At 45.2% G+C, this 26,393-nt stretch overlaps 1 protein-coding gene across 4 annotated transcripts in view; it reads left to right on the top strand.

Annotated features, from left to right (window-relative positions):
• Positions 1-26,393, top strand: part of PDCD11 (programmed cell death 11) — a 54,352-nt gene that overhangs the window by 13,552 nt on the left and 14,407 nt on the right. For 3 of the 4 annotated variants that reach the window (XM_021673000.2, XM_021672999.2, XM_021672998.2), the window contains exons 8-22: positions 338-445; positions 4,010-4,216; positions 4,861-4,985; positions 5,164-5,224; positions 5,875-6,021; positions 7,402-7,653; positions 9,459-9,599; positions 10,122-10,316; positions 11,242-11,412; positions 13,021-13,240; positions 14,292-14,441; positions 14,851-14,966; positions 16,818-17,359; positions 18,413-18,475; positions 25,967-26,072. In XM_021673000.2, coding sequence (XP_021528675.1) covers positions 338-445; positions 4,010-4,216; positions 4,861-4,985; positions 5,164-5,224; positions 5,875-6,021; positions 7,402-7,653; positions 9,459-9,599; positions 10,122-10,316; positions 11,242-11,412; positions 13,021-13,240; positions 14,292-14,441; positions 14,851-14,966; positions 16,818-17,359; positions 18,413-18,475; positions 25,967-26,072 — 2,604 coding nt within the window. The remainder of the gene's footprint in view (positions 1-337; positions 446-4,009; positions 4,217-4,860; positions 4,986-5,163; positions 5,225-5,874; positions 6,022-7,401; positions 7,654-9,458; positions 9,600-10,121; positions 10,317-11,241; positions 11,413-13,020; positions 13,241-14,291; positions 14,442-14,850; positions 14,967-16,817; positions 17,360-18,412; positions 18,476-25,966; positions 26,073-26,393) is intronic. The other variant, XM_064373912.1, reaches the window with a different exon arrangement.

Here is a 26,393-nt window from a genome sequence, read left to right as displayed (position 1 = left end):
GGCAGATATCTAAGTTAGTAACAATCTATTCCAATTGTCAGGCTGGCAGTTCCCCAAGGATGCACGTACAAAGCTCCTTCCATCCCATGGAAGACTCCCAGAGAGGGGGAGGATTGATGTCCTCTCTTAGGCTGGAAGGGGGAGGTGAGCAGAAACAGTCACTGCGGGAATTGTTCTGCCATTTAGTTTTATAGCAAGAAAAGATTGGTAAGAGTTGGCTGGGGGAGGAGTGATACGCAGGGACAATAAGGCATTGAGTGTTTACTGTGAGCAGTGTCTCTCATTCCTGGTTCTTTCAAATAAATGTTTTTTCACAACTTGTTCTGTTTGTTTCTAGGTGACTCCATTTGGTCTTACGCTAAACTTCCTCACATTCTTCACAGGCGTGGTTGACTTTATGCACCTGGATCCCAAGAAAGCTGGAACATACTTCTCAAATCAGGCAGTAAGAAATGTTGAGCCTATATTTTCTTGATTGCAGTTGTGGCCTATTTGCTGTCCAGGATCACAGCTAGCTATAGGAAGCTCCTGGGACTACATGTGTACACGTGTGCAGAGAGGAGATGAAAGGAATAATGAAAAGTGTTATGGAGGCCAGGCACAGTGGCTCACACTTGTAATCTCAACACTGTGGGAGGCGGAGCACTTGAGGTCAGGAATTTAAGACCAGCCTGGCCAACGTGGTGAAACCCTGTCTCTACTAAAAATACAAAAATTAGCTGGAGGTGGTGGCGTATGCCTGTATATAGTTCCAGCTATATACAGGTGAGGCAGGAGAATCCCTTGAACCCAGGAGGCGGAAGTTGCAGTGAGCTGAGATTGTGCCACTGCACTCTAGCCTAGGTGACAGAGAAAGACTCCATCTCAAAAAAAAAAAAAAAGCGTTATGGAAGGAAAGTAAGAAACTCCCAGTGGCTTAACTGAAATTAGAGAAGAAGCAGATTAGAGAAGAAGACAACTTTTAGTTTTATAGTCTTCCGTATAGTTTGATTTTTTTTTCCCCTTTGGTAGTATTAATCTTTTTTTTTTGTTTGTTTGTTTGTTTTTTCTGAGACGGAGTTTTGCTCTTGTTACCCAGGCTGGAGTGCAATGGCGCGATCTCGGCTCACTGCAACCTCCGCCTCCTGGGTTCAGGCAATTCTCCTGCCTCAGCCTCCTGAGTAGCTGGGATTACAGGCACGGACCACCATGCCCAGCTAATTTTTTGTATTTTTAGTAGAGACGGGGCCAGGATGGTCTCATCTCTTGACCTCATGATCCACCCTCCTCGGCCTCCCAAAGTGCTGGGATTACAGGCATGAGCCACCACGCCCGGCCCTAATCTTTTGTTTTTATGATTTAAAGTAGTTTAAAAGAATAATGTAGGAGAGTAAGATACTTTTAAATAGTGAAAGGTGATTTTAAAAGTTCTATGAGTGGTACAGATCCAATTTTGAAAAAAATGTTAAAGAGTACCTCTGGTTAAAATACTGGAAGATTATGTAATCAAGTGTTAATAGTGATGAACTCTGGGTGATTTTTGTGTTCTTTTCTTTTTTAGACAGGGTCTCACTCTGTCACCCATGTTGGAGTTCAGTGGCACAAACATGGCTCACTGCAGCTTCAACCTCCTGGCCTCAATTGATCCTCCCACCTCAGTCCTCAGAGTAGTTGGGACCACAGGTGCATGCTACGATGCCTGGCTAATCAAAAAAAAATTTGTAGAGGCAAGGTCTTGTCATGTTGCCCAGGTTGGTTTTGAACTCCTCGGCTTAAGCAGTTCTCCCACCTTGGCCTCCCAAAGTGCTGTGATTACAGGTATGAGCCACAACACCTGGCTCTGCTTGTATTTAAATATTCAAATTTCTACAATGAACGTGGATATTTCGGAAGAAAATCCTAATACATGTTATTCAGAATTTTTTAGAATTCTAAAATGATTTCTTACTTTTCTTTTTTTAAATAGTAATGTATGCTATAGAGAGTTTATTTACTTATTATTTTTTTGAGACGGAGTCTTGCTCTGTCACCTAGGCTGGAGTGCAGTGGTGTGATCTCATCTCACTGCAACTTCTGCCTCCTGGGTTCAAGCAATTCTCTGCCTAAGCCTCCTGGGTAGCTGGGATTACAGGTTCCCATCATCACGCCTGGCTAATTTTTTTTTGAATTTTTGGTAGAGATGGGGTTTCACCATCTTGGCCAGGCTGATCTTGAACTCCTGACCTCTTGATCCACCCGCCCTGGCCTCCGAAAGTGCTGGGATTACAGGTGTGAGCCACTGCGCCTGCCTGCTTATTTTTTTTGAAACAAGGTTACACACTATTGCCCAGAGTGGAGTACAATGGCAGGATCACAGTTAATTGCAACCTCAACCTCACGGATTCAGGCGATCCTCCCACCTCAGCCTCCTGAGTAGCTGGGACTACAGATGCATGCCACCATGCCTAGTTAATTTTTAAAAATTTTTTTAGAGATGGGGTTTTGCTGGGTTGCCCAGGCTATTCTTGAATACCTTGGCTCAAATGATCCTCCTGCCTTGGTCTCCTAAAGTGCTGGGATTACAGGCTTGAGCCACTGAACCCAGCTGATAATTTTTTTTTTAAGTGAAACCAGGATTTTTCTGCTACCTAGGGATAATACTGTTAATATTTTCCTAAACCTCTTTTTAGTAATTTTTTCTCCCTATAATCATTTGTGTAAGGAGTTGAAACATTTTACAAGTTTTAATCTTGTAATGAGATCAGGATTCCTGGCATGTTTCAGAGGAGCCTTGGATGCAGTGACACCAGTACATGGTTTCTGTTGTATTATGGATATATTAGCTCTGTGGTGTTGAGGGGACATCTGGTGTATAGTTTTCTGGCCTTGAGTAAACTTCCTGGCTAATATTTATTTATCTATTTTATTATTATTTCTTGAGATAGGGTCTCACTCTGTCCCCCAGGCTGGAGCGCAGGCGCGATCGTCACTCACTGCAGCCTTGACCTCCTGGGCTCACTCAGGTGATTCTCCTGCCTCAGCCCCCAAAGTGGCACATGCCACTATGCCTGGCTAATTTTGTTTTTTTCTTTTTTGAGACTGAGTCTCACTTCATCACTGAGGCTGGAGTGCAGTGGCACAATCTCGGCTCACTGCAACTTCTGCCTCCCCAGTTAAAGTGATTCTTGTGACTCAGCCTCCTGAATAGCTGGAATTATAGGCATGTGCTACCATGCCCAGCTAATTTTTATTTATTTATTTATTTATTTATTTATTTATTTTTTGTATTTTTGAGACAGAGTCTCGTTCTGTCACCCAGGCTGGAGTGCAGTGGCGTGATCTCGGCTCACTGCAACCCCTGCTTCCTATGTTCAAGCGATTCTCCTGCTTCAGCCTCCTGAGTAGCTGGGATTACAGGCACATGCCACCACGCCCAGCTAATTTTTTTTGTACTTTTAGTAGAGATGGGGTTTGAACGTGTTAGCCAGGATGGTCTCGATCTACTAACCTCATGATCTGCCCGCCTTGGCCTCCCAAGATGTTGGGATTACAGGTGTAAGCCATTGTGCCTGGCCTAATTTTTTTTTTTTTAATTAGAGAAGAAGTTTCGCCATGTTGACTGGGCTGTCTGAAACTCCTGATCTCAAGTGATCCGCCCGCCTCAGCCTCCTAAAGTGCTGGGATTACAGGTGTGAGCCATGGCCCCCAGCCTAATTTTTGTATTTTTTGTTGAGACCGGGTTTCACTATGTGCCAGGCTTGTCTCTTAATTCCTGAGCTCAAGTGTTCCACCAGCTTTGGTGTCCCAAAGTGCTGGAATTACCAGTGTGAGCCATCATACCCGGCTTGAGTAAGCTTTGATTTAGTCAGAAATACTTCTTATGGGACATTTTGGCTTTTCTGCATGCTGCTTGAAGCCAGTTTGAGTACTTACATACTAAGGATGTGAGTACTTACATAGCTGGTTAGCATGTGGAGAGGCTGATGCCTGGAAGGTCTGCTCTGTGGTGCTCCTGTGTGTCTCCTGCTCACTGTGCCCTTCCTTTGTCTAGGTGAAGGCCTGCATCCTCTGCATCCATCCTCGAACCAGAGTTGTGCGCCTGAGCCTGCGCCCCATCTTCCTACAGCCTGGACGTCCTCTCTCCCGACTCTCTTGCCAACACCTTGGAGCGGTGCTGAATGATGTTCCTGTCCAAGGCTTTTTCAAAAAGGCCGGGGCCACCTTTAGGCTGAAGGATGGGGTTCTGGCCTATGCCCGGGTAAGGAGGCCTCTTTGTTTAGTCAGGGATCTTACCACTGGATGGACTTTTGGATCACAGGGAGCCATTTCTGCTTCTTAAATCCCTTGATGCTAGTTTAAAATTTTTGGATATTGCAGTTCTAATTCCTGTTCATAGTGATTAGAACAATGTCTGTTCATTTTATTAGGATGCCTTAGAACCAGCTTGCCATATTTTGTTATCTGGTCAGTGGTTAAGTGTAAGGATGAGTTAGGATCCAGACCAGGGCCCGGCAGAGTTTTTCTTAAAGGGCTAGATCATAAATACTTTAGGCTGTGGGCCCTGTGGTCTCTGTACTAATTGTTCCACTCTGTTGTTACGGCATGAAAGTAGCCATAGAAAGTATGTAAATGGACAGGATGGCTGTATTCCAATACGGCCTCTATTTACAAAAACAGGCACTGGGCACAGTTGACTGACCTGTGATCTAGACTTTCTCTGACCTTACTGAGATTCTGTGACGGTAAAGAGGAATTTTTTAGTGTGAAGAATTAAGCAGGCTATCAAAGTACTGTTTTTATGGTACATGATAAGTGTTGTTGAGTCCTTTCTATGGGCTGTAAGGTCTCATTGGCTCAGACCTGTTCTCTCTGGCTTGTCCTCAATTACTTGGTACTTTGCAGCTCAGCCATCTCTCTGATTCTAAGAACGTCTTCAATCCTGAGGCCTTCAAGCCAGGGAACACTCACAAGTGTAGAATTATTGACTACAGCCAAATGGATGAGCTGGCTTTGCTCTCTCTACGAACGTAAGTCTGTCATTAACAACAGGTGGGAGTGTAGAGACGTACACCTGTACGTGTGCATATTCTGTTTTTCCTGTGCTTGGGGAGGGATTTCTTTCTTGCCAGCATGACTGTGGTAGCCCTGAATTTTAGGCAACCTCTGCCCTAGTTTATTTAATTCTGTGTTTTCTCCTTGTCCTAGGTCTATTATTGAAGCTCAGTACCTTAGGTATCATGACATCAAACCTGGGGCAGTGGTAAAGGTAAGATCTCAGCATGTAATTAGGTACTCCCTCACCTTCAGGCATTCTTTAGTTCACATTCGGGTGACTGTCAGCTCGTTAGTCCTCATGTGAACACATTGAAAGTCATGTTGCTTGCCTCTGCCTACTGACTAGAATTTCTTTCTCTTTCTTTGAGTAACTTGTAATTAATTTCAAGATAAGGTCTTACTAGCACCACCCAGCTACACAAAGGCAGTAGATCATAAATCCTGGGATTTGGGATTTGATGGTGATTATTAGACCAGGTCAAAAGTTAGTCCTGTGATAATTGAGCTACCTGGGGTATTAGTGACAAGCCAGTTTCAGTTACCTGTCCTCTCCAACCATTTGGCTCTAATTGAGCAGCTCCCTTTATATGTAGAGTTTGTTCCTTAGGAGATCTCAACATAGTCCCTTCCTTTGGGATATTTTAAGGCACACAGAAAGCACATGCTCACACAGAAAGATGCGAAGGCTCCCATAAATAAAGCTGATGACATAATCCAGCTTCACCCTGTGCCATCTGGAATAACAGGCACAGTTAACCCAGGAAGGTGGCTGCGAACAAGAGGTGTGGCATGCTTTGTTGTAAGAGGTAAGGGAAGGGCCATTCTTGAGACATCGTGGCAGCTTGTCTTTGGACTCTCTAGGGCACGGTGCTAACCATAAAGCCATATGGGATGCTGGTGAAAGTGGGCGAGCAGATGAGGGGCCTGGTACCTCCCATGCACCTGGCTGACATCCTGATGAAGAATCCAGAGAAGAAGTACCACATCGGGGATGAAGTCAAGTGCCGGGTGAGCCTCCTGAAGGGTCTCTTGGGGTTTTGGCTGGATGGGAAGAGAGCAGGTCTCAGCTGAAGTTTCTGCCTTTTTCCACAAAGTGAGTGTGTAATGTCTGCAGTGTGTCTAGTGCTGTACCTGGCATTGGGAAGAGTAAAGTGAGTCCCTGTTTTGTGTATATGATTGGGAGTTAAAATATTCATACATGAAGAGAGAGCAAGCCAGCATGTGACCTTTTGCCATGTGGCTTGGTGCAGGTTGTGTGCTCTGGTCACACCTGAGAAAGAGGAGACGAGGGTGGGTTGGAGCAGCCAGAATCATTGATGTTATCAATAGCGACTGCCACTAACAGGTATTCTGTGCCAGTTACTATGCTAGGCAAATAATCCATGTGACATGGATTATTTCATTTAATCCTTGAAACAGTACTAACAATTAAGTAATATTCATTTTGCAGGTGGGGAAATTAAAGCTTAGGAAAGCCAACTCTCTTGCCCAGAGTCACACAGCTAATAAGTGGCAGAATCAGTTTTCGAATTCAGCTCTGTATGACAATAAAGTTTTCTAGATTTCTGGCAGAGGTGGATCTTGCACCAGAAAGGATAGGTAGGATTTGGAAGACTGGGGAGAGCAAAGGGTATGTTCCAGGCACAGAAATAGCCCTGGCAAAGCTGCCAAAACATGGGGGATTTATGACAAAGACTTGAATCCCAAGGCAAGCTTCATAGGATTGTGAAGATTCAACACGATGAGGCACACAGAGTGCTTCACGGGGAGCCTGTGCTCTGTAGGACTCAGCATGTTAGATTTTCCTGTATGCATATTATCTCATCATTGTTGACTCAGCAGAGGTAATGATTGCCCATTGGTGCAAAATTTTACAGTAGTGAGGTCAAGGGTTAAAATAATGTTTTTCTGTCTTTAAAAAGATGACCTGAGGAGTGAAAGAGAGTTGCATCTTCGTCTTATTTCATAGCTAATAAACAGCAGTACTAAGGTGGTAAATTGGTTCATTGGTTCTGTTAGACTAGATACAAAGCCTACTAGGAAGGAGCTAAGATGGTGTAGAAGTTAGTGTAACCAGGACTATAGAGGTGCTGTAAGATAATGAGTGTTGCTTCGTGATCAGGAGTGGGTAGTTTGCAGTAATTTATGGGAGGAATTACATTTGAAATAGTAGCTTGTATGCTCCAAAAATTACATTTGAAATAGTGATTTGTATGCTTCCTCATACAGCAGGAAGCAGGAAGAATCTGCAGCTGAGATGATTAGAGGAAAAGCTATAGCAGGTTCTTGGGGAATGGCCCCATGGTCTTTGGGTTTAAGAGGTTGCCAAGACCAGCTCAGTGGCTCTCATAACAGATAACTTGATGATAGCCTATGTCTCTCCCCTAGGTTTTGCTTTGTGACCCTGAAGCCAAGAAGCTGATGATGACCCTGAAGAAAACCCTGGTTGAGTCCAAACTACCTGCCATTACCTGCTATGCCGATGCCAAGCCTGGTCTGCAGACACATGGCTTCATCATCAGGGTCAAGGACTATGGCTGCATTGTGAAGTTCTACAGTGATGTGCAGGGACTGGTGCCCAAGCATGAGCTCAGTACTGAGTATATCCCTGACCCAGAGAGAGTTTTTTACACTGGCCAGGTAACCCTTCCCCTAAACAGGTCCCCTCTACCCTTGGTGAACCCACAAACACAAATACGAAGAAGCAGTAAGTGGGGAGGGCTGTGTTTAAGAGGTTGAGGAGGAGAGCACATGGGGCAGTGGATGTAAGCCCGCTGAATGGAGGAGATGGGGAACAGAACAGAGAGAAAGTCTCAGGGGGGTTCAGCAGAAGCTGGCAAGCTGATAGATCTCAGGCATGCTTGGAAGAGGTCGGTCTTTACCTGTAATAAAGTCGTGCCTCTCATAACAGAAATTGTGAGATCACTGTCACCACACGGGGGCAGTGCTGTAAAACTAGTGAGTCGATATCATTAGGAAAAACACTTTTTTATTACTTTAAACGGATACACAATAATTGTACATATTTATGGGGTATACAGTGATATTTCTTTTTTTTTTTTTTTGAGACAGAGTTTTCCTCTGTCACTCAAGTGGCTGGAGTGCAATGGCCCTTTCTCATTCACTGCAAACTCTACCTCCCAGGTTCAAGTGATTCTCCTGCCTCAGCCTCCTAGTAGCTGGGAGTACAGGCACGCGCCATCATGCCCAGCTAATTTTTGTACTTTTAGTAGAGACAGGGTTTCACTATGTTGGCCAGGCTGGTCTTAAACTCCTGACCTCGTGATCTGCCTGCCTTGGCCTCCCAAAGTGCTAGAATTATAGGCATGAACCACCGTATCTGGCCTTTTTTAAATTTTTAAAAATTTTTTTGAGACATGCCGGGTGCGGTGGCTCACGCCTGTAATCCTAGCACTTTGGGAGGCTGAGGTGGGTGGATCACCTGAGGTCAGGAGTTCAAGACCAGCCTGGCCATCATGGTGAAACCCCATCTTTAAAAATAATAATAATAATAAAGAAAAAAATAGTGGCCGGGCGCGGTGGCTCAAGCCTGTAATCCCAGCACTTTGGGAGGCCGAGGCGGGTGGATCACGAGGTCAAGAGATCGAGACCATCCTGGTCAACATGGTGAAACCCCGTCTCTACTAATACAAAAAATTAGCTGGGCACGGTGGCGCGTGCCTGTAATCCCAGCTACTCAGGAGGCTGAGGCAGGAGAATTGCCTGAACCCAGGAGGCGGAGGTTGCGGTGAGCCGAGATCGCGCCATTGCACTCCAGCCTGGGTATCAAGAGCGAAACTCCGCCTCAAAAAAAAAAAAAAAAAAAAAAAAAAGAAAAAAATAAAGAGACAGAGTTTCCCTCTGTCTCCCAGGCTGAAGTACAATGGCATGATCTCAGCTCACTGCAACCTCCTCCTCCCAGGCTCAAGCAGTTCTCGTACTTCAGTCTCCTGAGTAGCTAGGATTATAGGCATGTGCCATCATGCCAGCTGATTTTTGCATTTTTAGTAGAGATGGGGTTTCACCATGTTGGCCAGGCTGGTCTCGAACTCCTGGCTTCAAGTGATCAGCCCACCTTGGTCTTTCAAACTGCTGGAATTACAGGCCTGAGCCACTGTACCCGGCCACCATATGACATTTCAACTCATGCTTACAATGTGTAATGATCAAATTAGGGTAATTAGCATATCCACACCTCAAACAGAAAAATAATTTTTAAGACTTGGGTTGTACAAAACAAGTTATTTATGTCTTCCTTTTATCCAAAAGGTTGCCCTGTGGGGATTGTGTAGCGCTCAGTGCATTTCTTCTTTTCACTGACTTCTGATCTGATCCAGGGGCTTGGTTGATCTCTCAAGGCCTCTGCAGCACTAGTGGAAGGCATGCTGCAGGGCCTGCAAGGCCTGCTGGGAGGAGTTGGCCAAGCCTGTGTGGTTTTTCACCAGGTGGTGAAGGTTGCCGTGTTGAACAGTGAGCCATCCAAAGAGAGGATGCTCTTATCCTTCAAGCTGTTGCGTGATCCAGAACCAAAGAAAGAGCCTGCAGGACACAATCAGAAGAAAGGAAAAGCCATTAATGTTGGGCAGGTACCTGGACTTTTCTGGACAAGCTGTTTTACATTACAGTGACAGAGAGCAGGGTACCACTAACACATGGTGTGTTGGAACCCATGAAGCGGAAAGACAGAGGCAGTGAGATAAGATTTTGGGGCTAGAGGGGTTCTTGAGAGAGGACGTCATATGCGTTCTTTCCTGTGTGCCAGAACAAATGGAAGCTGTCATGAAAGTCCTGTTACGGTAGGGCTTTTCAGCAGTGGGTTGCTGCCCTCTTTCCTCTCGGGTCTCTAGTGCCAGCCTGCAGTTCTGGCTTTCCTTGGTCTTCGTGGAGGGACTTGAGAGAAGAATTGCGATGGGCCCACATGAGTCCTGGTGCATGTGCACGTGCGTGCATGCTGGGTGGTTGGGGTGGTGGGTGGGGTTTGGAAGAAACAGCTTTCTTTCTCTTAGTGATCCCTGGTGTTAAGTTTGATGCCTTGGAGCCCTCCCTGATCCAGATCAGGTTGTTCTCTGTTCACAAGTGCTATTTTTGTGTTTCTCTTCTCTGGCTAGTTGGTAGATGTGAAGGTTTTAGAGAAGACCAAAGATGGGCTGGAGGTGGCTGTCCTGCCCCACAATACCTGTGCTTTCCTCCCCACGTCTCATCTGTCAGACCACGTTACCAACGGCCCACTGTTACATCATTGGCTCCAGGCAGGTGACACCCTTCACCGAGTCCTGTGTCTGAGCCAGAGTGAAGGGCATGTTGTATCCTTGACTGGTATCTGTGGAGCAGAGGAAGGTCGGGGGGCATGGGCGCTTGGATGGGAAATTCTAGGGAAATTAGTTAGAAACTCCATGGGGGAAAAGACAGCTATTTGACCTCAGAAATACCTCCACAAAACCAAACCAATGATGAAGCCTGTGCTATGGAAAGTAAGAGCAGGCCTGAGTAAGTGCTGCCAGCAGATGCTGGTGGTCAGGGTGGAGTAGCCGGAAAGGTCGCAGAGAAGGGGACTCTCGGGGGCTGGAGAGGAGGCCCAGTTGAGTGCTCAGGAGCACATCTAGTTTCCTTGAGGCATTTAGTGCTTGCCCCTTGGATTAGAACAATTACTAATGTAGCTTCTGTCCTCCCTTCCTCTTTTTTTCCCCTACGCCTTCTTCCCTTATGGCTATAGGCTCAGGAATATTCCCTTTGGTCTTAGCATGAGTGCTTTGAAGGAGCCTCTTCTCACAGAATGTAAAGTTCATTCTCCTTGGAGTAAAAATGGGCAGAGGAGGGAAAATGAGTTCATCAGTGTGAAGAGTGGGCAGTGGAGGATTGTGTAATGGTGGATCCAGCTGCCAGACCAGGGGGATAAGCTATCCCTTTTTTGTCCCCTCTCATAATGTATAGATGAGTGAATCGGGAATGGAGTAAAACTGTGATTCTCAGCTGTAGTGTGCAGTTGGGCCATGCAGATGGCTGGGACACACCAGTGTTTCTAATTCAATAGGTCTGAGTGGTGCTTGAGAACTTGCATTTATCCCATGTTTCAGGTGATGTCGATGCTGCTGGTCTGCACAGTTAGAGAATCGCTGTAGGAGCAGAGGGTCAGCCTGCAGTTCTGCCTTTCTCTGTAGAGAAAGGAGATGGGAGAGATGGACAGTTCATCTGCCCTTTCTGGAACATTCCTTGATGAAGTACCACTAGCTTCTTTGCAGGAAGCCGGCTTTGGTCTCCACAGTAGAAGGTGGTCAGGATCCCAAGAGCTTCTCAGAAATCCATCCTGGAATGTTGCTTGTTGGTTTTGTGAAGAGCATCAAGGACTATGGCGTGTTCATCCAGTTCCCCTCAGGTCTTAGTGGACTGGCCCCAAAAGCTGTAAGTTTAGCTCCATGTACAAGGGCTTGAGGAGAGACATGAGGTCACAGAACCTGAGGGTGGGTGGGTGGGGAGGAGTAGGATACTTTACTTTTTTTTTTTGAGACAGAGTCTTTCTCTGTCACCCAGGTTGGAGTGCAGTGGTACGATCTTGGCTCACTGCAACTTCGACCTCCCAGGTTTAAGCAATTCTCCTGCCTCAGCCTTCTGAGTAGCTGGGACTACAGGCGCGTGCCACCACGCCCAACGAGTTTTTATATTTTTACTAGAGACAAGGTTTCACCATGTTAGCCAGGATGGTCTCAATCTCCTGACCTCGTGATCCGCCCGCCTCAGCCTCCTGAAGTGCTGGAATTACAGGTGTGAGCCACCACACCTGGCGTTTTTGCCCAGGCTGGAATGCAGTGGTGTGATCTCTGTTGCCCAGGCTGGAGTGCAGTGGTGTGATCTCTGCTCACTTGAACCTCTGCTTCCTGGGTTCAAGTGATTCTCCTGCCTTCCAAGTAGCTGGGATTACAGGTGCCCACCACCATGACCAGCTTTTTTTTTGAACGGTAGAGACAGGATTTTACCGTGTTGCCCAGGCTGGTCTTGAACTCCTGGCCTCAAGTAATCCACCGGCCTTGGCCTCCCAAAGTGCTGGGATTATAGGTGTGAGCCACCACCCCCGGCCAAGGATACTTTACTCTTTTGAAAGATTTTCAGGGGTACCACTTAAAGTTTGTGTGACATAAAGGCATCTGGGAGGGGTGAGTGGAGCTGAGCTTTTGGTCCATGTTCCTCTTGCTTAGCTGTATGACCGTCAGGAGGAAGGGACACCTTTCCCACTCCCACTCCACACTCCACATTGGGCAGGCGGGCAGTGGCTCTGAAGACTTTAGTCTCCAGTGTGAAGATGACTGCACTTGTTTTTATTCTCTCAGCACATTTAGACAGGGAAGTTGATCATCCTGAGCTGCTGAGTATAGGTTTTGCAGACTTCTGAGGTTTTTGAGGTGTTAAGGGACCAGAATGTCCTTGAAATTACTGTTCCCCACCCCCACGCCATTGAGTCCTGCACTTGTCAGGTGGGAACAATCCCAGCAGTCCCCTAGCGGAGCCTCTTGGTGTGTGTGCGGCATCAGCTGAGGCCTGGAGTGGGGATGGGACTCACCAAAGTCATGGAAGGCAGCTGAGCAAATGGTGTGCAGCTGATTGCTGCCACAGATCATTCATCAGTATTTCTTCCCCTCTGTAGGCCTGTCTCCCTGGTGTTTTGCCTGGGAAAATCTCATTTGCATTCCCTGCCAGAAAAATTTTTTAAATGGGAGCAGAGGGGAGGGCCCCAGAAACAAGCCTAGTGAGGGGCAGAGGGTTGCTGTGGGGTGTTAGGGGTGAGGACTGCCCTGGTGTCTGCCTGGCTTGCCATGAATGTGCCATCTTGACTGGGTGTCCTCTCCCGGAGTCTCTGTTTTTATGGAAGGGGAGTAGAGCTGTCCTCAAAGACGGCTTGGGGGAGCCTCCTGGGTCCCATTTCCCCCACTCACATACCCCTTTCTAGGCACATCAAGTGGGTTGTCTTAATGAAGACTTTTCCACTCCTCATCTCTTGCCTGTTCTTCTCTTCAGATCATGAGTGACAAATTTGTGACCTCCACAAGTGACCACTTTGTTGAGGGTCAGACAGTGGTGGCAAAGGTGACCAATGTGGATGAGGAGAAGCAGCGGATGCTGCTGTCGCTGCGGCTGTCAGATTGTGGTCTGGGAGACTTAGCCACCACCAGCCTCCTCCTCCTCAGTCAGTGCCTGGAGGAGTTGCAGGGCGTGCGCAGCCTCATGAGCAACCGAGGTAGGGCATCTGTGGGGCAGGGGAGGCGGTCAGGGGTGGGAGTATGCATTGTAAATGACACCTGTCATTAGGTGAGTTGTTGGGCTTCTCAGAAGAACATAAGAAAAAAATTTTTGGTAAACTTTTTTTTAATGGAAGTATGACCTGCATAAAGTGCACATATTTTTAAAAATTATTTTTATTTATTTTTCTTGAGACGAAGTCTTCCTCTGTTGCCCAGGCTGGAGTGCAGTGGTGCCATCTTGGCTCACTGCAACTTCTGCCTCCCAGGTTCAAGCGATTGTCCTTTCTCAGCCTCCCAAGTAGCTGGAATTATAGGCACTTGCCACCATGCCTGGCTAATTTTTGCATTTTTGGTGGAGACAGGATTTTGCCATGTTGGCCAGGCTGGTCTCGAACTCCTGACCTCAAGTGATCCACCCGCCTCAGCCTCCCAAAATGCTGAGATTGTAGACGTCAGCCACTGTGCCCAGCCAAAGTGCACAGTTATTAATTGTGCAGCAGCTCAATAAATGTTTATATCACACCCCTTTAAGAGCATCCTAGATGTCCCCTTGTCCCCACTGTCAAAATTTCTCTTAGTTTTGTGGCTTCATGTTTGCATTTGTGTGAATTCACTTGCCTTTTCACCTTTCATTCCTTTATTCAGCAGATGAAATGGAACTGGGACCTGCTAGGCTTTGGGAGGGGTTATTATTCTGGCCCTCTTAAACTGAACCATTGTGTGGGGTTGTTGTAACTTTAGTGGACTTTCATAGAAGGAGGCTTGAGAGGGAACAGTGACTATCCAGAAACCAAAGGAAAGCCTGTCTCCCTGGTATTTGTGGGCTACTTCCATGAGTTATGGTCAGGTAGGATTAGCAAGGAGCTTAGGTCTGTCTGCCTGTGACAAGAGTTTTCATGGATACTGAACATTTTTGCAAAAAGCAATTTTACCTTGTAAGTGGTTCCAGTGTTACCCTGTCCTCTGTAGTGACAGCACACTGCCTGAGGAGAACAGTGAGACTGTTGTTTTATGGTACTAATCGTGTTTCCTTTGGGTCTCTGGCAGACTCTGTGTTGATCCAGACGCTGGCTGAGATGACCCCAGGAATGTTCCTTGACCTAGTTGTGCAGGAGGTGTTGGAAGATGGCTCCGTGGTATTCAGTGGGGGCCCAGTGCCCAACCTGGTCCTGAGAGCCAGCAGATACCATCGTGGGGGTGAGTGCTTCTGTCTTGCCCATTTTGGTTAGTGGGAGGACCCTTTGCCCATTGCCCCCTCTCCTGGATATAGAATTTCTAAATACATAGGGTAGATGAGTTGATTCAGAAGAGATTTTTGGCATGCCTATCTTGTGTGAATGCAAAGGCTTAGGTATGAATCCTTTAATTGTTGTAGTTGGGTAAATCTAGATTTTTATATATTAGGTTACATAAATTAAGGCCCATCTGAACTTGAACTATAGGAGATAGACCCTTGGTTTCCCTAATTATGGCCCATATGGACCCAGAACATATGTCCTCTTTGCTTTTCTGGATCTAAGGGGTATCGCCTGCACGTGAGAGGTACTGCTCTCTCTTCACCCTGCTCCAGAAGGATAATCACACTGTGTTTGGTTCTGCACTGCAGGACAGGAGGTGGAATCTGGGCAGAAAAAGAAGGTTGTAATCTTAAATGTTGATCTTTTGAAGTTGGAAGTGCACGTTTCCCTTCACCAGGACTTGGTGAATAGAAAAGCCAGAAAGGTAAGCTTGCTCCTGACTTCCATTTCCATGGTTTCACATGAGGCACCCTTTAACCCCACGCTTACAGTTGAAAGGTTCCAACTCAGATGCCTCTAGCGAGGGTAGCCCTGTGCCTGGATGGATCCAGGACACTCCTGCTTTAGACCTCTCGTCCTGGTGTGGTTCATAGTGCTGACTTCTATTCTATTTGAGTCAGTGCCTGGAGGAGCTGCAGGGCGTGCACAGCCTCATGAGCAACCGAGTTGGGGCACCTGTGGGGTAGGGGAGGCAGTCAGGTGTGGGAGTCTGCATTGTAAACGACACCTGTTGTTAGGTGAGTTGTTGGGCTTCCCAGAACATAAGAAAAAAAATTTTGGTAAACTTTTTTTTTTTTAATGAACGTATGTCCTGCATAAAGTGCACATTTGTTTTTAATAATATATATATTTTTTGAGTTCCGGTGATAAGTGGTGTCATAGGCACTCCATCTTTAGGGCCAGACAAGTAGTGTGCAGGCGTGGAGGGCTGTGTGGGTAGGGAGTGGCCAGCCTGGGACTCTAACAAGCTGGAGTGTGCATGCCCAGCCCACATGGGTCTGAGACTGTTCAGTCCTGTCCAGTGTTGCCAGGTGGGAATATCTGGGCTAGTGCTGCTAAGTCTTTGATTTTTAAGAGAAGGCAAAATTTGGATTTTTATTTGAAATAAAAGCTGAAAATGTTGGAAACTTTTTTTTTTTTTTTTTGAGACAATCTTACTCTGTCACTCAGGCTGGAGTGCAGTGTGCAGTGGCACCATCTTGGCTCACTGCAACCTCCGTCTCCCAGGTTCAAGCGATTCTCTGCCTCAGCCTCCCGAGTAGCTGGGATTACAGGCACCTGCTACCATGTCCAGTTAATTTTTGTATTTTTAGTAGAGACGGGGTTTCACCATCTTGGTCAGGCTGGTCTCAAACTCCTGACCTCGTGATTCACCTGCCTCAGTTTCCCAAAGTGCTGGGATTACAGGCGTGAGCCACCATGCCCAACCGGAAACTTACTTTTTTAAAAACATCATATGAGTCAAACCGCATGTCTGCGGGCAGTTCAGACCTCCAGGCTATGCATCCATACTCTGGCCTGCCTCGCCTTCTGGACGCTTGTGTGATGTAAGAATGGGTTTGAGGGAAATCTCAAAATTAGTATTTTCTCTGGGTGATGAATATATTTAGTTACTGTCTAAAGCACTTATTAGGCACCTAGTTGCATAGAGTACGGTAGAGTATAGATATAATCCTTAATTTCTAGTTGCTGACAATGTTAAGAGTTTAGGACAGACAGAGAATAGAAAGCAATACTAACCTCTCATTCAATTTTCTGGCAGGACCCTGTACCATTTTATCACTTAAATGAAGCTTGGGCATATAAGAGCATGAACACAATTTGGATTTTGAGGAAAGAGAGGCTAGGTGCCCTGCACACAATAAGCTCTCAGTAATGATCTATTCATTGCTTGGGTGGAAGAGTGATGAAATTCGGGGCGGGGGAGCTGCAGGACTGAGAGTTAGGAACTGCAGTGTCTCTAAGCTGGGAGAGCTGTTAGAGGTTGCAAGGCTGTGCATCAGAATTATCTCAATAACTTGGAAAATTCAGATTTACTAGATCTAACAAAAACCAAGCCAAGGTAATTCAGTTGTAGCCCCATGACTTTAGTGTACAGGAGAGGAAAGCTAGGTCCAGGGAGTGAAGGCCAGTCTGTTCCAGCTCAGACCAGCCTTGGGTTCCCTAGCCTTGGGACCCCAGAGGGTCTCCTCAGCCATACCTTGCCCAGTGGGGCCATGAATGAGTGACCATGCTGTGTAAGGAAAGCAGGGATGATGGCTTTTCTTTCTTGTAGCTGAGGAAAGGCAGCAAACACCAGGCAATTGTGCAGCACTTGGAGAAGTCCTTTGCCATTGCCTCCTTGGTAGAGACTGGCCACCTGGTAGCTTTCTCCCTGACCTCTCACCTCAACGACACCTTCCGCTTTGACTCAGAGAAATTGCAGGTGGGACAGGGTGTCTCCCTAACCCTCAAGACCACAGAGCCAGGAGTGACTGGCCTTCTTTTGGCCGTGGAGGGGCCTGCTGCCAAGAGGACCATGAGGCCGACCCGGAAGGACTCTGAGACAGTTGACGAGGATGAAGAAGTGGATCCAGCTCTGACTGAAGGGACCATAAAGAAGCACACCCTCTCCATTGGGGACATGGTCACAGGGACTGTGAAGTCCATTAAGCCCACCCATGTAGTTGTGACTCTGAAAGATGGCATCATTGGCTGTATACATGCCTCCCACATTCTAGATGATGTTCCAGAGGGCACCTCTCCTACTACCAAGCTGAAGGTTGGGAAGATGGTCACTGCCCGAGTGATTGGCGGGCGAGACATGAAGACATTCAAGTATGGTGGGCTGGGGGGTGGGCTGGCTTTGAGGGGAGATTGTTGTGGCTGTGGGAGGAGTGGGAAAGTAGGTGAGCTCCAAAAACTTGCATCTAAGTCATATTCTCTTTTAGTTAACAAAAGGCCTTCACCAAATAATTCTTTTGCATGATTTTTAAAAAAAATATGGAATATATGGTATGATTGTTAAGAACATGGATTTGGAGTCAGACCCAGGTTTGAATCCTAGATTAACTGTGACCACGTGGCAGTAGCTACTTAACTCCAAATTTTATTGTCTTGATTTGTAAAGTGAGAGTCATGGTAGTGAGTACCTTGTAGGGCTAGGGCCATTGTGAAGACTGAAAGAGAGAACGCGTAGTCTGTTCCGTGCCTAGTGGGTTGCCTGCCTCAGTTACTGCGCTGTATACATCTGCAGTTGTCATAATCCATTTCCACCTCCCACCCTAATTATACTCATTTACTTTAAATCTAGTCGCCACATGTTACTGTAGCAGAAATTCTTGCTGTAACAAGAACAGCAAAAAAATAATTCAAAGTCTGGCCAATAATTGGCATATTAATTTCAGTAGCTAACTGTGGGGTCTTCAGTAAATCATTTATCCTCTAACTAAATGAGACCTCAGTTTTCTTATATTTAGAACAAAAGAATTGGAGTATATAGACTGTAAGGAAAATTCTCTACTAAAAATACAAAAATTAGCCAGGCATGGTGGCATATACCTGTAGTCCCAGCTACTTGGGAGGCTGAGCTGGGAGGATTGCTTGAGCCCAGGAGGTTGAGGCTGCAGTGAGCCATGATTGCGCCACTGCATTTCAGCTTGGGTGACAGTGACACCTTGTCTGAGAAAAAAAAAAAAAGATTTGATGAGCCTGCTCCTTACCATTAACTGCAAAGGTTGGGAATGGAAACCCTCAGCCTGACACATCTCTCTTCAGTGGTGTGTGACAGTAGAACAGGGTGCTTTTGTAAGCTTGGTTTGGTGGAGAGTAGAGAGAGATTACTGTGTTACAGAGATGAAGAGAAATGATTCAGCTTATCTGTTTCTCTAGGTTTCTCCCAATAAGTCACCCCAGATTTGTTCGAACCGTCCCGGAGCTGAGTGTTCGGCCAAGGTGAGGGGGACGTTAGCAGCACTGTATTATGGAAAGAGCACTGGGCTTAGCAATTAGGAGTCCTGAGTTTGAATCTTGATTTTGCCAGTGTTAGTTTTTATTTTTCCCTTTCTCTATCCAAGTTTTCTTGTTTTTCTAGTGGGGATAATTGGTTCTCCTAGGACTAGAGGGATCATATGAAAATTAATGCAAAGGCTGTGTACCGGTTTTAAGTATCAATTTAAAGCCTGGTTGCAGTTCTCTTTGTCAGCATGTCACAAAAAGAAACATTTTTTACTCTCAGTCCAATTTTCTATAACTCAGTAATTCCCTAAATAAGTAACATGTATCCAAGAATACTTGTTATTTCAACCTGGACAGCTGCTTGGTGGGCTAGAGGCCGAGCTGGAATTTCAGGTCATGCTGTGGTAGATTCTGTAGAGAAGAGTGTTCCATGAGATACTCTGGGGAGGAGAATGAGGAAGAACCCAGCCTCTCAGATTGATAGACCCTTAGTGAATGAAGCTAGATGCTTATGACCCTAATTGAGAAAGGCTCTGCAGGGTCAATCCTGAGATCCATCCGGGTTGTAAGTCTTATGCACCTAGAGATTTATAAAACAGCCTCCAAAGTAACTTCCAGGGCCGGGCGAGGTGGCTCACACCTGTAATCCCAGCACTTTGAGAGGCTGAGGCAGGTGGATCACTTGAGGTCAGGAGTTCCACACCAGCCTGACCAACATGGTAAAACCTCATCTCTACTAAAATACAAAATCAGCTGGGTGTGATGGTGAACACCTGTAATCCCAGATACTTGGGAGGCTGAGGCAGGAGAATCGCTTGAACCTGGGAGACAGAGGTTGGAGTGAGACGACATCTCACTGTTGCACTCCAGCCTGAGCAACAAGAGCAAAACTCCATCTCAAAAGAAAAAAAAAAAAGGAAGTATTCCTGGCACATTGAGTTTCAGATGCTAATAACACTTTTGGAACCTCAAAGTAAGCCCTAAACTCAGGTTTCAGAATAATAAGATTTGGGGGATGAACTGCAGTCCTATTTGTTGACTCTGGTTTCCTTAGTTTTGTAGATTTTGACTGTGTTTACCCTCCAGTCTTTGTTGGGAAAATGAAGAAACCTCTTCATATTAATGGTTTCAGCCTGTAGTATCTTCACCTCTGACATGTGATGTCTTGCTTTAATTAAACCCTTAATTAGGGTTGAGGTCAAGTAGTTTATTCAAACTAAGGGTAGGTATCTTAAATTAACGAATACACAAGGGATGAGTCAGTAAACTCTGTGGGAACACTGAGATCTTAAATGGTTTTTATCCTAGGAGTACTAAGAACCTCTCAGTAACAGTGCTGGTGTTGGAAGACTGTGGTGTGAGTGGGGGTACTTGACTGTAGCAGAGTGAGCCACGTCAGGAATCAAGTGGATTTGTTAAGTGGGTGGGAGATGGAGAGTTATAATAACAGACAGACAGATGGCCAGACATACTCCCAGACAGATGGCCAGACATCTTTCACTTCCTCTATGGACCTTTGTTGTATTGTGACTTGTTTTATCTCAAGGCTCTTGAGAAACATAGTGGTATTTCTCTGATGCTTATGTTTTAAAATATTTTGAAGTCAGGATGAAAAACATTTAACTGATGGTTTTGACTTAACAGAGAAATTATAGCTGTATTTTTATTCCCCATTTTGTATGGGGATCTCATGCACAAAGAGAATGCTGTCTGTTCTTTTTTTTTTCTTTTGAGACAGAGTTTTGCTCTTGTTGCCCAGGCTGGAGTGCAATGGTACCATCTCAGCTCACCACAACCTCTGCCTCCTGGGTTCAAGCGATTCTCCTGCCTCAGCCTCCAGAGTAGCTGGGGTTACAGGCATGTTCCACCATGCCCAGTTAATTTTGTATTTTTAGTAGAGACGGGGTTTCTCCATGTTGGTCAGGCTGGTCTGAAACTCCCAACCTCAGATGATCCGCCAACCTCCACCTCCCAAAGTGTTGGGATTACAGATGTGAGCCACTACGCCCAGCTGAGAATGCTGTCTGTTCTAGAGCTGAGTTCAGAGGTGTTGAGGGGCACTCGAGGTTAAGATTCGTCTTACCTGGTTACTCTTCTGGAGTGGGAGGAAAGAGACAAGGCCGTTCAGGAGTTTAAAAGGTGTCTCTGGCATCCCTGTTAGCTGTGTGTTTTCTTATAGGCTCCCTATTCAGTACTGCCAACATTTCTTTTTTTGGAGGGTTGCTCTTTTTGGAGAGGAAGTTTAAAATCACTTCGGGAAAGGAACAAAGGATAACACATATCCATATATATTGTGTGTTTCGTTTGGTTTGGTTTAAATAACAGAAATTTATTTTCTCACAATTTTGGAAGCTAGAAGTCTGAGATCAAGGTGTCGATAGGTTTTGTTTCTTCTGGGGACTCTCTTCTTGGCTTACAGATGGGCATCTCCTGTGTATTCACATGGTATTTTATATGTATCTGTGTCCTCATCTCCTCTCATTTAAAAAAATTATAGTACCAACACATACATTTACCCTCTTCACAATTTTCAGGTGTACATTACAATATTGTTAACTAAATGCATGTTGTACAGCAAATCTCTATAAGTTTTTGTCTTACATGATTGAAACTCTATACCTCTTGAACAGCAACTGTTTCTGTCTCTTCTGCCCCTGGCAACCACCGTTCCACCTTCAGTCTCTGTGAATTTGACTATTCTAGGTACCTCACATAAGTGGAACACATATAGTATGTATCCTTTTGTGACTGGCTTATTTTACTTAGTATAATGTCTTCAAGGTTTATCCATTTTGCAGCATTTGTCAGAATGTCCTGTCTTTTTTTTTTCTTTTTTTTTTTTTTTTTTGACAGAGTCTTGCTCTGTCACTAGGCTGGAGTGCAAGTGGCACGATCTCGACTCACTGCAGCCTCCAACTCCCTGATTCTAGCGATTCTCCTGCCTCAGCCTCCCGAGCAGCTGGGACTACAGGCATGCGCCACCACACCTGACTAATTTTTGTATTTTTAGTAGAGACAGGGTTTCACGAAGATGGTCTCAATCTCCTGACCTCGTGATCCACCTGTCTTGGCCTCTCAGAGTGCTGGGATTACAGGCATAAGCCACTGCGCCTGGCCTTTTTTTTCTTTTGTTAGAGACAGGGTCTTGCTCTGTTGCCCAGGCTGGAGTGCAGTGGCATGATCATGGCTTACTGCAGCCTTGACCTTCTGGGCCCAAGTGATCCTCCCACCTCAGCCCTGCGAGTAGCTGGGGCTACACGCATGCACCAACATGCCTAGCTGATTTTTGTATTTTTTTTGTGAAGGCTAGGTTTTGCCTTGTTGCCCAGCTCAGGCATCTGCCTGCCTCAGCCTCCCAGAATGCTGGGATTACAGGCATAAGCCACTGTGTCCAGCATGTCCGGTCTTCTCAAGGCTGAATAATATTCCATTGTAGGTGTACACCACATTTTGTTTATCCACTCATTGGTCAATGGGCGTTTAGGTTCCTTGTGCCTCTTGACTATTGTGAATAGTGCTGTATTGAACATGAGTGTGCACATATCTCTTTGTGATCCTGATTTCAGTTCTTTTGAGTGTATACTTATAAATGGGATCGCTGGATCATATGGTAATTCTATTTTTAATTTTTTGAGAAACTTCCATGCTGTTTTCCCTAATGGCTGTACCATTTTACAGTCTTGTCAGCTGTTTCCGTTTCTCCACGTCCTTGCCAACACTCGTTATTTTCTGGGCTGTTTTTCTGAGACGAAGTTTCACTCTTGTTGCCCAGGCTGGAGTGCAATGGCACAATCTCGGCTCACTGCAACCTCCGCCTCCCAGGTTCAAGCCATTCTCCTGCCTCAGCCTCCCAAGCAGCTGGAATTATAGCCATGTGCCACCATGCCTGGCTAATTTTTGTGTGTGTGTGTGTTTTTTTTTAGTAGAGATGGGTTTTCTCCATGCTGGTCAGGCTAGTCTTGAACTCCCGACTTCAGGTGATCTGCCCACCTCAGCCCTCACAAAGTGCTGGGATTACAGATGTGAGCCACCATGCCCGGCCTATTTTTTTTTTTTTTTTTAACTAGTGGTCATCCTGATGGGTGTTAAGGTGGTATCTCATTGTGCCTTTAATTTGCCTTTTTGTGATAATTGGTGATGTTGAGCATCTTTTCATTTGCTTGTTGGCCATTGGTATATCTTCTTTGGAGAAATGTCTATTCAAGTCTTTTGCTCATTTTTCAATTTGGTTCTTTGGTTGGCTTTTCTTATTTGGTTTTCTTGAGACAGAGTCTTGCTCTGTCATCCAGGCTGAGAATAGTAGCAGGATTATAGCTTATGGCAGCCTTGTACTCCTGAGATCATGGGATCCTCCCACTTTATCTTCCCCAGTATCTGGGACTGCAGGTGTAAACCACCGTGCCTGGCTTGTTTTGTTTGTTACTAATTGGTAGCCTAACTTCTTATGAGGACAGCAGTCCTCGTTTTAACTTAATGGTCTCATTTTAACTTAATTACCTCTTTAAAGACCCTGTCTCCAAATACAGCCATATTCTGAGTTACTGGGGCTAGGACTTCAACATATGAATTTTGGCAGGACACAATTCAGCACATGAGAGGTATTCTTGTGTCAGCTATTGAGTGAATAAATGTTTTCAGCCCAACTCTGTATTAGAGATCTTGTAAGTGGCATGTTACAGTGCCAGGCACACAGATATTCTGTGTATTTTAAAAAGTAAAATTTGGCCAGGTGCAATGGCTCACACCTATAATCCCAACTGAGGCAGACAGATAGCTTGAGGCCAAGAGTTCGAGACCAGCCTGGGCAACATAGTGAAACCCTGTCTCTAGAAAAAGTACAAAAATTAGCTGGGTCTGGTGGCGCCTGCCTTTAGTCCCAGCTACTTGGGGGACTGAGGTGGGAGGATCACTTGAGCCCAGAGGGTGGAGATTACAGTGAGCCAAGATTGTGCCACTGCACTGCAGCCTGGGTGGCAAAGTGAGACCCTGTCTTTAAATTAACAAAAAAAAAAAAAAAAAAAAAAAGACCAGGTGCGGTGGCTCATGCCTGTAATCCCAGCACTTTGGGAGGCCGAGGTGAGTGGATCACCTGAGGCCAGGAGTCACGACCAGCCTGGGCAACTGGTGAAACCCTGTCTCTACTAAAAATACAAAAATTAGCTGGGTGTGTGGTGGTGAATGCCTGTAATCCCAGCTACTAAAGAGGCTGAGGCAGGAGAATTGCTTAGAGGTGGAGGTTGCAGTGAGCTGAGATCATACCATTGTACTCCAGACTGGGCAACAAGAGTGAAACTCTGTCTCAAAAAAGTTTTTTTTAATAATAAAAAAAGTAAAATTTTATGGATACGTTTTCTTCCCCAAGCATCTATTCGATCCCCAGAGAATGCATTCCCCATTATGATTTGATGTATATATCCAGCTCATGTTTTTCTACTTTAGTAATATGTGTAGTCAGCTCTCTGTATCCCTGGGTTCTGCGTCCGAGGATTCAACCACCACAGATTGGAAATATTTGGGGAGAGGAAGGACAATAAAATAAATAAATAAATAAATAAGTTAAACGCAAAAAATGCAACATAACTATTTACATAGCATATAGAGTATTAAGGTATTATAAGTAATATAAAAATGATTTAAAGTATACAAGAGAATATGCATAGGTTATATGCAAATATTACACCATTTCTTATATTTTATGTAGGGGAGCTAGGCACCTTCAGATTTTGGTATCTGTGGGGATTCCTGGAACCAATCTCTTGCAGATACCAGGGGGCAACTATACCCACATGTGTGTCTACAAATGGTTATTTTGTATAGTTTTAAAAATTTATGTACATGGTATGTTGTACCATAAAGTTAATGCAACTTGCTTTTACTGTTTTGCAACTTGCTTTTTTTCATTTGAAATTTTGTTATGTTTCTATTTCTTTTGAGTCTCTAGTTAAAATAGTAATCCATCCTGTGAATGTGCCAAACTCTCTCTGTTCTCAAGCTGATGGAGGACATTTGGCGTTGTTTCCAATTGTTTTCATTTTTTTTTTTTTTTTTTTGAGATAGAGTTTCGTTCTTGTTGCCCAGGCTGGAGTGAAATGGCACAATCTCAGCTCACTGAAACCTCTGCCTCCCAGGTTCAAGCGATTCTTCTGCCTCGGCCTCCCAAGTAGCTGGATTATAGGCAAGCACCACCACGCCCAGCTAATTTTTTGTATTTTTAGTAGACCCGGGGTTTCTTCTCCATGTTGGTCAGGCTGATCTTGAACTCCTGACCTCAGGTGATCTACCTGCCTTGGCCTCCCAAAGTGTTGGGATTAGGCGTGAGCCAACTGTGCCTGGCCCAGTTTTTCTCTTTTATACATAATGCCACAGTGAACAACCTTGAATTTGTTCCATTGTGCATACATGCAAGGATTTCTCATGGGTGAAAATACTGGGTCATAGGATATATGCAATTCTTATTTTACTAGATGGGAAAGTTCCCTTTTCTACATTTGAGAGCACTTGCTATTGTATTTTACAAATTTACTGTCATTACTTGTATCGTTTTATTGGTGAGTTTGGTTCATTTGGGCTTAGAAATCATTTGAATTGGTAAGTAGGGGTAGCAGTTCTGTGATTTCTTTGAGGTGATTGTGGAATGGTAAGTTTCTGAGAAGAAAAAAGAAAATCAAAGGCTGAGTGCTGTGGTTGACATCCTTATAATCCCAGTACTTTGGGAGGCCAAGGTGGGCGGATCACTTGAGGTTGGGAGTTCGAGACCAGCCTGGCCAACATGGTGAAACCCTGTCTGTACTAAAAATACAAAGAAATTGGCCAGGTATGGTGGCGGGTGCCTGTAATCCCAGTTACTTGGGAGGCTGAGACACAAGAATTGCTTGAACCTAGGGGGTGGAGATTATAGTGAGCTGAGATTGCACCACTGTACTCCAGCCTGGGTGACAAAGTAAGACTCTGTCTCAAAAAGAAGAAAAGAAAATTACTTGAATAAATGGATGCTCTTTTTATTTAAAAAAAAAATCAAGAAAATGCTAATGAAAGGGCAGCATAGGGCAGAGAGTGCTGGGTTTTGAGTCAGAAGCCTTGACTTTAACTCCTGTTTCAATAGCATAAAATGGGTTTAATATATCTTCCCTGCTGACCTCACACAGTTGTCAGATTTAGTGAGAGATAATTTTTGAAAGCAGTTCTGCAAACTAAAGCAATAGCCAAAGTATTATGAAAGAAGTAAAACAGTTTTGTTTCCTGAGTCTATAAAGACTATTGTGGGCCACCTGCTTTACAGCTTGTTCATAAGTAGGTGAATGAAATCGAAAAGATTAGCCTCGGGCCAGTATTGTGGACATTCTTCTTTGAAGAGAGAAATAGGGCCTTGGATGGTAGGTATGAGTAGGGGAGTCCCTTACAATCAGTCTGTGGCCACTTGGGGGAGATGGTTTCAAACTCGAAGTCTTATCCAAAGGTGGGTTTACTCTATTTCCTTTCTGCAAACAGTGAGCTGGAGGTTGGTGACACTGCTCTTAACACTCACTCTGTCAGCCCCATGGAGAAGATTAAAGAGTACCAAGCCGGCCAGACTGTTACTTGCTTTTTAAAGAAGGTAAGTAGTTTTGCCACCCTGCTATGATATGTCATTCTTCTTTCAGAAGAGAAGGGCGTGACAGTGGAAAGAAAGGCCATTAGCAGAGAAAGGCATTGAGTCTGTGCTACCATGCTGGGGTTGTGGGAGACAGTACATGGCCTCTGCCACAGAGAAATTCTGGTCTAATTAGGGAGCTAAAATATGGCTTACACACAATTAACAAGCAGCTCATCGTAATTTTTTTTTTTTTTTTTTTTTGAGATGAAGTCTCTCTCTGTAGCCCAGGCTGGAATGCAGTGGTGCAATCTCAGCTCACTGCATCCTCTGCTTCCCGGGTCC

This window comes from Aotus nancymaae, unplaced genomic scaffold (assembly GCF_030222135.1).
Source record: "Aotus nancymaae isolate 86718 unplaced genomic scaffold, 86718_ANA_hifiasm-v0.15.2.pri h1tg000010l, whole genome shotgun sequence".
Taxonomy (NCBI): Eukaryota; Metazoa; Chordata; class Mammalia; order Primates; family Aotidae; genus Aotus; species Aotus nancymaae.
Note: the sequence above shows the minus strand (reverse complement) of the source record. Positions and strands in the feature narration are given on the sequence as shown.